This window comes from Halichoeres trimaculatus, unplaced genomic scaffold, assembly GCF_033239565.1.
Source record: "Halichoeres trimaculatus isolate MK-OKI-2021-1 unplaced genomic scaffold, fHalTri1.1 fHalTri1_scaffold_16, whole genome shotgun sequence".
NCBI classification, from domain to species: Eukaryota; Metazoa; Chordata; class Actinopteri; order Labriformes; family Labridae; genus Halichoeres; species Halichoeres trimaculatus.
This window is the reverse complement of record NW_027437194.1, coordinates 17,832,232-17,843,033: the sequence shown is the minus strand read 5'-3', so window position 1 is coordinate 17,843,033 and position 10,802 is coordinate 17,832,232. Positions and strand designations below refer to the sequence as shown.

At 40.0% G+C, this 10,802-nt stretch overlaps 3 protein-coding genes across 4 annotated transcripts; 2 read left to right on the top strand and 1 right to left on the bottom strand.

The window, feature by feature from the left end:
* The first annotated feature begins 510 nt into the window (after positions 1–510).
* On the top strand, positions 511–2,186 carry LOC141805557 (chemerin-like receptor 1). The gene is made up of 2 exons (XM_074690668.1): positions 511–627; positions 737–2,186. Exon 2 carries the CDS (start codon positions 751–753, stop codon positions 1,786–1,788), a length of 1,038 nt encoding a protein of 345 aa, XP_074546769.1. The 5' UTR covers positions 511–627; positions 737–750; the 3' UTR covers positions 1,789–2,186.
* Positions 2,187–3,168: 982 nt separating this feature from the next.
* rnf185 (ring finger protein 185) lies at positions 3,169–6,743 on the top strand. 2 transcript variants are annotated; one of them, XM_074690821.1, is made up of 7 exons: positions 3,169–3,349; positions 3,518–3,760; positions 4,367–4,385; positions 4,476–4,588; positions 5,095–5,149; positions 5,466–5,583; positions 5,666–6,743. In XM_074690821.1, the coding sequence occupies exons 2-7, from the start codon at positions 3,582–3,584 to the stop codon at positions 5,761–5,763; spliced, it is 582 nt and encodes a 193-aa protein (XP_074546922.1). In that variant the 5' UTR covers positions 3,169–3,349; positions 3,518–3,581; the 3' UTR covers positions 5,764–6,743. The 2 variants fall into 2 exon arrangements, with proteins under 2 accessions (XP_074546922.1, XP_074546921.1); XM_074690820.1 differs by having other exon boundaries at positions 3,501–3,760.
* A 323-nt stretch (positions 6,744–7,066) lies between these two features.
* Positions 7,067–10,362, bottom strand: LOC141805667 (uncharacterized). Its single transcript, XM_074690819.1, has 2 exons — positions 10,116–10,362; positions 7,067–8,076 (listed from the first exon to the last, which is right to left on the bottom strand). The coding sequence occupies exons 1-2, from the start codon at positions 10,243–10,245 to the stop codon at positions 7,388–7,390; spliced, it is 819 nt and encodes a 272-aa protein (XP_074546920.1). The 5' UTR covers positions 10,246–10,362; the 3' UTR covers positions 7,067–7,387.
* Between the last annotated feature and the right edge of the window lie 440 nt (positions 10,363–10,802).

The following is a 10,802-nucleotide window of genomic DNA, read 5'->3' as shown; positions in this document are numbered from 1 at the left end:
TGTGGAAATGATTATAAAATTAGGACCTGAACTAACAATGTTGATACTCCGCATTTCCTTAAAAACTCTTTTCACTTGATTTGGATCTTCACTTCTACATTTATTGTATCTAAGTGGGTGTGCAAATGTTTAGAAGCTTTATCCTTGATCAATTATTTCCTAATGACCACAACAAACACTGCAAATGGAAATCACCCTCACCCTACGCTTTTGCTCACTCAGCATTTCTGGTTAAATGGCCTTTAGTCACACCCATGGTTAAGAAATGTGAGTTGGTGGTTTGTATGGTTCACTTTAAAGGGGATCTCCTTTGTGAGATTGCAACAGTTCAGCTTTCAGCTGTTGCAAGACGTATAAAAGCATCCAGACAACTAGCAAGTGGGTGATTGTTTATCAAATGAAACATAAAAAACTGCTTAAACCATTGTGTTCATAAACAGAAAATGAGTTTTGGGTAAGTGAAAGGCGATCAGATGGTCATTTCTTCCATGACAGACCAGTTCTGACTCTCTGTCTCTCTTCCGTCAGCAGCTCTGCCCAGGAAACGAGAAGTGAGAAATTGTATCAAGCCGAATGAAGTTGGGCAGAAGGCGTTTGGCAGGGATTGTGTTCACATCGAGAGATCAGGTAAGGACGCTTCAGTGAAACAAATTTACAAAAGATGTTGTCTTGTTAAAGCTAAACAGTCTTGTATATGTGGAGGATTATGAAGAAAACACTGTGCTTCATGTTTTAGGTGAAGTCACCAGCATGGATGTAGATTATATTGAATACGGTGACTACACCCCAGATAATGACACGGAGAGCAGCTCCAGCCATGTTGGACTGGTGAATTTCAACAATCCTCAGTCTAAGTCTTCGACTCATGTCCTGGTTGCAGTGAATATAATTATATCAGTTATGGGCCTTGGAGGAAACGCCTTAGTGATCTGGATCTGTGGATGGAAAATGAAGAGGACTGTCATCACTACTTGGTACATCAGTTTGGCCATTTCAGACTTTCTGTTCTGCGCCTTTTTGCCCCTGGAAGTTTTCTACATGATCACCTCTCACTGGCCTTTCGGGCTGGTGTTGTGCAAACTCACATCCTCAGTCTTGTTTCTCAACATGTACAGCAGTGTGTTCCTGTTGGTCCTGATCAGCATGGATCGCTGTTTAATGATCTCCTTCCCTGTGTGGTCACATAACCATCGCACAGTGCGGAAAGCGTTAGGAGTGGTTGTCTTCATGTGGCTTCTCTCTGCACTCCTGACAATGCCTTCATTGATCTTCAGGCAGATCACAGTCCATGGTTCAGTCACTCAGTGCTACACAAGCTACATGGTGGAATCTAGACACAAAGCAGTTGTGCTGAGCAGGTTCATCTGCGGGTTTCTGATTCCTGTCCTCATGATCCTGTTCTGCTGCTCTGTGCTCAGCTGTAAGTTGAGCCGCCTGACCATGAAGTCCACGAAGCCTTATAAGGTCATGGCAGCTCTCATGTTGTCGTTTTTCTTCTGTTGGATCCCCTATCACACTTTTGTTCTGATAGAGTTGGACCTGAAAAACCACAGCGTGGAAGTGCTTCAGACTGGCCTCAAGGTGGGGTCCACACTGGCTGCAGCAAACAGCTTCATATCCCCGGTTCTCTATGTGTTCATCGGTAATGACTTCAAACAAACACTAAAGCGCTCTTTGACATCAAGGATAGAGGAGGCAATGGAAGAGGACTTTCGCACAGGTGGTCTCAATCACTCAAGGTCCAAATCAATGGAAGTGATCTCCAATCAAGTTAAACCTTTGACATAAAGGAGGAGTGTCTCACAATACAAACATTTTTGTGGAGCTGAGAGACAAAATTCTGTATCATTGCATGTTTTGAGCTCAGTTTGCTTTTTTAAGACATACTTAATACTCATGAAACAGTGGAGGTGGGTGGCTGCTCACCATCAGTCTGGTTCTGCCATGTGTCTCCCAGTTAAAAAAAAAGTGTTAAAAAAAAAGAAAAGAAAGGGAGAAAGAAACAGTTGGCAAGTGTGGCCAAGTGCCATCTTGCATTCAAAAGATGTTAGGTGTCTCTTAAAAGCTTAAAGAGTATGTACTAGACCTGTTTTGTATGATGAACCACCACTTTCACACAATATTTTATATACTATCATTTAGTTAGTTGGACTGTATTGGTGAGCATATACACATACACATATACATCCAACATCTGTTGAATGTTTGTACACACATTTGATATTTTGGTTATTTTATGTCTGTAAATTGTATTCCAGGGTGTTTTTGTTGTTTTCAAACCAGCCTGCTTCATTTTTTCCTGAATGAGAGTGATAAAGTGTTGAAACAAATTTATCATTACTAATAAAAATCATGATTTGAAATGAGTGTTTCCAAGTTTAAAACAAAACTCTTTCGCAGCTTGACATAGCTATTATTGTTTGGAGTATTTAACTTACCCAATTGGCTGTATAATATACTGACGTAGTCTTTGTGACATGACTTTGTTTTTGATATGAAGTCCCTTGCTCACAGTGGGCCGTAATGGAAATGCTGAACTCAAGCTAGCTTGTTGGGGTTAGGACGAGGAAAAGAGGTGGGCCTTCTGCCTCTTTGAAGACAACTACAGGGTGCCTACCTGTCAGTCAAGTCAAACTCACGAGTTAAAAACCTTGAAAATGAGGCCTAATAATAAAAAATAAATAAATAAATAATAAAAACCTACAACATATTTTAAGACTGGGAGTTGCTGCTTGGTTTACCATCATCCACCATGATTTTAGTTGGTGCATGATTGAATAATGAGAAATGGCAACAGGTAAATGAAGCCAGCTAGGTTTCATTACAACTTTTTATTTTTAAAGACTCAAAACGTGATGAAAAGTTAGGGATAGCCTACCAGATGCATGTACCACCAGGTAGACGGAAAAACCGCCACAACTCAGAAATAATTTTCCCATAGTAAGATAAGTAACTTTTTACAAAATATGCTCTTCATATGGATACTAAATCATCTGAAATACGTCAGCAGGAATATAAACGTTTGAATTAGTGTATATTCATTTTTACTTTGATCCGTGTCAGATGAAAAATCTGTTTTTAGTGTAAAGAAATAAATTATCTTATTTTATGTCATTAAATGCCTTTTGCTTGTGAGGGAAACATGATGCCGTGATAAGCCACGCCCCTCCTCCAGGATCTACTACCGGTTAGTCTTCCTGCAGCGGATGTGTGATGAAACCAGCTGTAATGATATATGCTTAACTTCTTTCTCAAAGTTTTAATGTTGCATTAAGGGGAATACTACCCGAATGACAGCTTGGATTACAACTTCGTGTCTTTTGTTTCCCTTTGAATGGATACGTGAAAAGTAAATTTGTCATTTTTCAGTCTTTTTATCCGTTGCTAACATTAGCTGCTCCGTAGCGTCTGTTTCCTACATGGCAGCTTTTAGCTCCCAGTCGATGTTTTTCAGTTTCACTCACTGTTAGAGATATTTTCCGTCATTTTCCGTCAAACAGTCTCACTTCTTCACCAGCTATAACCTACTGGACCTCCCTATGTCCCGTATGAACCGTGTTGTTTCCTGGATCTATCTTTAAATGGCCACCGCAGCTCCCCCTCCAGCGTCTGGCTCCACTGCAGCCACCGAGAACCCGAATCCCGGATCCAGCAGCTCGAATACAGCAGAAAGTGGAAACCAGGACAGCACTTTTGAGTGTAACATATGTCTGGACACGGCTAAAGATGCAGTGATCAGCCTGTGTGGACACCTCTTTTGGTAAGAACCAGCTCACTTTTTATAGCTCTTGTTTACATTAACAGTTTAAGACATCTGTAGGACACAGCAGATCCGGATCAGGCAGGATAATCTTGCTTTCATGTGTTACAGAGCAAGGGGTAAAGTGAGAACAAACCTATCTGAAACTCACATCCTGCCAGCTATTACAACAGTAACAGCCAGGCTAAATTCGTAAACAGTCATTAGTGTGTAAAATGTAATGGTGCAAATTAAGTTGTGCTTTCAAACCAAACTGAGCTTTAAAGAAATTATACAAAAGTTCAGTGTATTTAAATGCCATGAGCTGCCACTACACCATTTTGTAACGTGAGCAATCATTTATTGATTTTTCTAATGTTAGCCTGCCCTTCTGAGAGATTATAGTCTCCTGCATGCACTGATTTCAGACATGGCAGAGCCAAAGTAGTTTTTCATTCTTCGGAGGGCGATCATTTCAAAGTTGGGGAGCATTTTCTTTCCCTCTCCTGTCCTGAGTGACTGCCTTTTGAAGTTATAAATATTTATAATTTCTGATTTTTGTAATTAATCATCCCTCTCCTTTTTATGACACTTGAACGTTCATCTTCCACTGTGTGTCTTCTTCAGCTGGCCATGTCTGCACCAGGTAAGCTCAATCAATGCAGCGCATTGTCAGTGGTATTGTATGCCTGATGGGGACAGTGGGTCCTAAATATATGTCTTTCCCTGCACACAGTGGTTGGAGACAAGACCAAACAGACAAGTGTGCCCAGTGTGTAAAGCCGGCATCAGCAGAGACAAAGTTATTCCCTTATATGGGCGGGGAAGCACTGGTCAACAAGATCCCAGGTTGGTCCTAAAAAAGTTATAATATCACTACGGATAAAACGACTCTGAAATTGATGGTTTTTTTAGATACCATACTCCCTGATTCTCAAAATACTGATGTGGTCCATCAGGGCCTGTGCACACTTTTTGCAATAGCAGCATCCACAGCCTCAAACTTGGAGCGATTCTCACCTTGACATATTACGTGTTGACGTGTTGAAATTTGTACCCCTGAAGAGACATGTGCTCATCAACCCACCTCAGTTGAAGATCTTGTTGTTGACAAAGTTGATTGCAGAGATTCTGAGCACCAAACATTAAAATACAGGGCTTCATGTAGAAAATAGGTGCTACATATACAGAATATGCTCTTTGTGGAAACAGGCCCTTATGTCTTTGTAGTGAAATATTTCAAACTCATGATTAAGAGTGACATCTTAAAGTTTTTAATTCCCTCAAAATTGTATGTGTTGACGGTATAAATGAGTGTAAATATGGCTTTTATAATATTTGGTTTTGTTTAACAGAGAGAAAACACCCCCTCGGCCACAAGGGCAAAGACCTGAGCCTGAAAACCGTGGAGTGAGTAAACGTCCATGAAGATGGACATGGACTTCAAATGTCATGATTTTTTTCTTCAGGATTCCTTACCTCTTATATTTTAATGATGAAACTTCCCTGCAGGATGATGAAGGCGCTGTAGTGCTAACATCTGCTTTATTCATTAACAAAATAACACTCACTGGGATCTATTAGACACTGAGCATTGAAGTGCAGACTAATCTCTTGAGAATGATAGCTAACGTAGCTGACGCTTGCATCATTCTGGATGAGAAACTGCATCAGACATTGATGGGAATACATGTCCATGTGTTGCAAATATTCTGATGTGTCACAGGGTTTTCAAGGCTTTGGCTTCGGAGATGGAGGTTTCCAGATGTCCTTTGGAATTGGTGCCTTTCCTTTTGGTATTTTTGCCACAGCTTTTAATATCAATGATGGAAGACCTCCACCAGGTATGTGTTCTTTTAACATCAATGCTTTGCTTTTTTTTATTGTTTAAAAAAATAATATATATATTTTTTAATTTCCTGACAGCTGCCCCAGGGACGCCTCAACACATGGACGAACAGTTTCTGTCACGACTCTTCCTATTCGTTGCTCTGGTGATCATGTTTTGGCTGCTGATTGCATAACTGTTTATGTTTGGGTAACCCATAAAGACACCACACCAGGGTGTGCATTGAGCCTTCTACTTATTTCTTCAGCTTTTTTCTGTCCTCGAGCAGAAATCTGAGATTAGAGTGACAATTTTTTTTTGTTCCAAGATAAAGCTATGTTTTCCAGTGGAAGTGTAACAGTTACTAGGGTTAACACCACATTAAGTTAAATGGACGGTCACAATGTGTCTTTTTAAATGTCAAATACAAAATCCCCTCCTATATTTTTCAACCACTTGTTGAGCAGAGAGCTTGAACCACCTTACTGTTTTATATCAGATACATGGGAAGTTGAACAGGTGGAAGAAGCAGAAGATATCACGTTTGCTCTGCTACACATTGCATTCCCAATCAAACCGTTTTAAACAAAATGGATCATGAGTGTAACAAGTCAGTCCAACACACTTGTTTTCAGGCTTTCTGTTAACCTACTGGTACCTGATTGTTTCCTTGCAGATATCATTTATTTTTGTCATTTTCACCTGTCTTCCCAGCTGTTATCTGTTGCTACCAGTGGAAACTTTTACTGTGAAAAGGCTCATCAATGCAGGCAGGCCACAACATTTTCCATTGAATGCTGAACAAAATGTAGGGAAATTAGTGTTTGGTAGTTTTTTTTTCTTTGTTGTAACAGTGCTTTATGGCAATAGATCATGTACTGATGGTAAGTCTGTGTATTTGCTTTTTCTCACAAACACAATTGTGGGATGAGCAGCAGAGCTGAGTGGATTTAATTCATTAAAAAATGTGCTGAATCTCCTCTGCCAATGCTAAACAAGAAAAAGTATTTTAAAACTAAAATTAGCAGGCTTTCAAACAATGAGTTTTATTACCAAGAAGCAATGTTACAACAAAGAAATAATCTCCAAAACACAAATTTCCTTACTTTTTGTGCCAAGTAAATACTGATCACTTTCACATCCAAGATGTCCCTCTGTAGACTTTAAAATAATGTTTTATTTTGATCTTTCTGTATTATTTACAAAACATGCTTCTCACCTGCTACTTTACACAAATCACACCTGAATCAAAATAATGTCATTCGCTTTCTGTTTATGTGACAGAAAAGGAGAAAAATACTGGTTGATGCATTTTAAAAGTTCAACAATGAACTTATGAAACAGTATTTCTTCACATCTTGGAAAGAAAAAGGTTAATTTCTGGTGTTTTTTACTGTAATTAATATATAAAATCTTGTAGATTATGACAGAGAAAGAAATGAACAACGGATGTTTGCACATAAAAAAAAGCTTTTCTATGTGTAAATTTTCTCTGTTGACAGTGGAACTATGTAAATAAAAGCTAATGGTATTCAAAGTGTATGTTGTCGTGTCAATTATTAAAATTATAAATACTTCTTTGTCCAGAGAAGTCAGAGCTCAGCTTATATTAAAAAAAAACTGACCCAGAAGATGTCTGGGCTGTTATCAAATTTATCATCAAGAGTAACTTTAAAGTCTGTACTGAAAATGACATGGCAAAGGGGAAGTACCTAAAACTCAACCACTTTGGCTGGAAATAAAAAAAGAGATTCTTTTTTTGACTTCCTCTCCTGAAGAGGATTTTTGAAAATGAAGTTCAGTAACAGAGTCAGTTCAGTCTACTCCTGAGGTTCTGCCTCTGCTTGTTTTTCTGGAGCCTCAGGCTGCTGGACATTAAATTCTGCTTCATACATTATCTGCTGGATCTTCATTTTTGTCTCGCACCTTTTCTGAGGAGCGAGTCTCTTCAGAGCAGGCACGAAGCTCAGCAAAAAGAGTTCATCCTCGTCCCTCGGCCTGTTGGGAAACGAGGTGCCATTGTCCTTTACCAGCCACTTGGTGGGGGGCATCTGAGAAGAATTCAGTGACTGTGAGTCTGACATGAGGTGCCGCTTTCTGGCCATTTTGTTAATGTTTGAGGATCCTTGTGGCGCTTTTGCCACAGCAGCTAGCTGTGGGAGGGACGAGGGATCTTGAGGCATCTGTGTCACAAACCCCACCTGTGACTTGACGTCCTGTTGACCCGTAGACCTTGCAAGGGTCTGTGATGTCTTCACCGCCTCAGATGATGCCGTTTCTCCTCCTGGACTGCCAGCTTCGTGGTCGAGATGGTCGTGGTCGTCGTTGTTGCTGGAGATGTCCGGCTCTCCACTGCGTGATCCAGTGAAGGGTGCAATAAAATTCATGAGTTGTCTGTACTTCCACCTGCTTTGGAAGATCTCCCCTTGCTTCTTGCTTTTGTTCTCCATTCGGACTTCCTTCAGGTATCTGTCTCGCATGTTTTTCCATTTTCGTTTACATTCCTCAGCTGGAAAAGTGGAACAGAGTAGACAACTGTTGTACAAATCTGCGCTTAAAGTTAAAAATTTACTAAGATGACAAAGATTAAGCATTCAACAAACCAAAAATTAGCCGAAGTGTTTTTGAAATACTTAAACACAAAATTATCTGCTGCATTGTACCCAGAGTTTTGTGAGGACATATGAAGCACTGATGTGGGGCTTCTGACAGCACATATTCGAGGTGGGCGGATCGATCCAAATATCGATAATAGAGATACCAACGTTGGTATTGATATCAAATGATACCGGTGTAAAAAGATCAATCCTCTATTTTTTTTTTTCTTCCTGCATGCACTGACTGCTGCGATTTTATGAAAGTGGCGACCTGGCTGTGTCCATGTCACATCACGTGGCACTAGGGAAACAAACAAGCAGACTCCAAAAAAAGAAGTTTGTTTGATTTTTTTTAATAACATTTGTTGTGGTGTGATAATTCTTTATACTTTACTATTTTAAAAAATGAGTTTGATAACGGGAGAACTTTTATTTATTTATTTATTTGTATTGAAGTCTTCAACTCTATACCTCAAAAAAAAAAAATGAAAATGATATTTTTTTATTTGCACTTTTCTTAAGAAAATAATTCCACACGAAATGTTTTAGGGATTATTTTGTTATCACTACTTTATTTATTTTTACTGTTGTTTTGTTTCTGAACATAAATGTTTATCATGACACTAAAGTATTTTGTAGTCACCTTTAAACTTTGCCTAAATTCTGTCCTAGATTTTAACAACATAATCAAAAGAAAAAATCACAAAAACAACTTAAGGTCAGCAGTTTTTATGAAACATCGACCTTAAATATCAAAAAGTATCGGTATAAGTATCGGCGATACTGGCCCTGTATTCATTTGGTATCGGATCAACACCAAAATTCCCAGTGTCGCACACCTTTAGCACATATCCACATAGCTTGTGATTAGTGTTGTTCTGCCTTCATCCCACTGATACTGGATGGAAAATAAACCCAATTGTTGTTAAACTTCTGAAATGAAACCAAAAAGAAATTGTAAAACTCAAGAGGAAAAACCCTCTTCAGTTTCAATAGAAAAGCTGCAATACATGACTGTTTTTCCTCCTTTTAAATACTAACCCATGCACCAGGAATGGGTATTTCAAGCAAAAATATTACTGTTGGTGTGTAGTTTGTTCATGGAGAAATTAAATTATTATTATTATTATTTTAATCATTATTTTATCATCAGTGGCTCTTTTTTTCTTCACCAAACTTGTTGTAAGGTTTCTTCCAACAACTTTCATTCGCCCTAGCATTAAATTAAGTATGAACAGACAAAATCATAGATTTAGACAACGTGTTAAACAATTGTAAACATTTAAATAATCAAATTGATATTTAAATTAAGGTTTTTATGTAACAGTCTCAGAGAGTTAAATACTAAACTTGTTAAATTACAAAATGAAACGGTGGCTTTGTAAAGTTTGGTTTGTTCACGTGAGATTACACACTCTGCTCTGTCAGTTCGTTAAAAACAACAGGCAGTGGGCCTCCCTTCGTCTCATGACAGCTTTATCGAACACGAAGTGCTAAAGCCACATCCGATGCTTCCACGAGACTTCGACAAGCTTTCGGTTTACACGGACCTCGCGCTGCTTAACGAGCGAGACGAAAAGCACGCGGCCCGCCGAAGACAGCGAGTCCGTGACGCGGAGCATGTTTCTTCCTCAGCTGTGCCGTGTTGGTCACGCGGCTGGCGGCGCAGTGTCGGAGCCGGACTGTGCCACTCGGTGCAGCGCGGCCTACAGCGTGCGAGCTGCGGCTGCTACCGCTAGCACGGTGCGCGCGGCTGCATCTTCACCGCCATGATGAGCTCGCGCGGACAAAATTAAAGACAAGCGAGGAACTCACCGCTGAGGAAAAATTAAACTCTCCTAATTCTCCTAATGCCGTTTCTTTCTGTTTGGTCATCTATGCCAGAACGTGCTACGCATATGAGAAATGGCAATAAAGTTTACAAAACAAGAAAATACAAACAAATACTCACATGTAAGTCCAAGTATCAAAGCGATGTTCCTCCACGCATTTGCCCTACTTTCCGTGCAGCGGTAATTCGGTAAAGTGACATTGTACAGCTCTGGGCAATTAAATACAGCTAATATCAACTTATCGTCCATTTTGCCCCAGTGATCTTCTGCCCGTGTTGCGCGGACGCGGAAGCGGCAGTCTTCTCCCGCCTTTTCCGCCCAGCTGCTGCTGACCAAACGCGCGAGTTATCGCGAGTGGCGGGCTGCCTGCCGCGCCGTGTCGCTCTGCTGCTCAGTAGTCATTGTAATGTTTGGACACAGGGGGGCGCACGACTCTTCGATGTCCCCCACCATCACAAGTGATATACAGTCTATGTAAATAACCCATGCCCATTGATAGGGGTCACGTCCATAGACTGTATGTAGAGTGGACAGTCTATTTTATACAGTCTATTTTTACAGTCTATGGTCATGTCTGCCCAGGCAGTAATCTTTGGGCTCTTTCAGTGGCGTACTTGAGCTGCGTGGAGGCTGAGCAGAAGAGAAAGAATAAAAAGGGTACCATCATTCAAATCCCTGTTCAGAGTTAATTTTAAAAAACAGATAGAGTGGGGTCTAGGGTCCTCTTGGGGAAAGTTACACGTAATTTTCTGTAATGTTGTGAATATTTTGGAGTAAAATTTATCTATCTATGGTGAACAACAAAC

What these genes read in the sequence shown, in the direction of transcription:
- LOC141805557 (XM_074690668.1), top strand. Translation starts at nt 751, where the DNA reads ATGGATGTAGATTATATTGAATACGGTGACTACACCCCAGATAATGAC.
- rnf185 (XM_074690821.1), top strand. Translation starts at nt 3,582, where the DNA reads ATGGCCACCGCAGCTCCCCCTCCAGCGTCTGGCTCCACTGCAGCCACC. An exon ending in CTGAGCCTGAAAACCGTGGA is followed by an intron (nt 5,150 to 5,465) that starts GTGAGTAAACGT and finishes GATGTGTCACAG; the next exon opens with GGTTTTCAAGGCTTTGGCTT. An exon ending in TGATGGAAGACCTCCACCAG is followed by an intron (nt 5,584 to 5,665) that starts GTATGTGTTCTT and finishes ATTTCCTGACAG; the next exon opens with CTGCCCCAGGGACGCCTCAA.
- LOC141805667 (XM_074690819.1), bottom strand. Translation starts at nt 10,245, where the DNA reads ATGGACGATAAGTTGATATTAGCTGTATTTAATTGCCCAGAGCTGTAC. An exon ending in TTTGATACTTGGACTTACAT is followed by an intron (nt 8,077 to 10,115) that starts GTGAGTATTTGT and finishes CCACTTTTCCAG; the next exon opens with CTGAGGAATGTAAACGAAAA.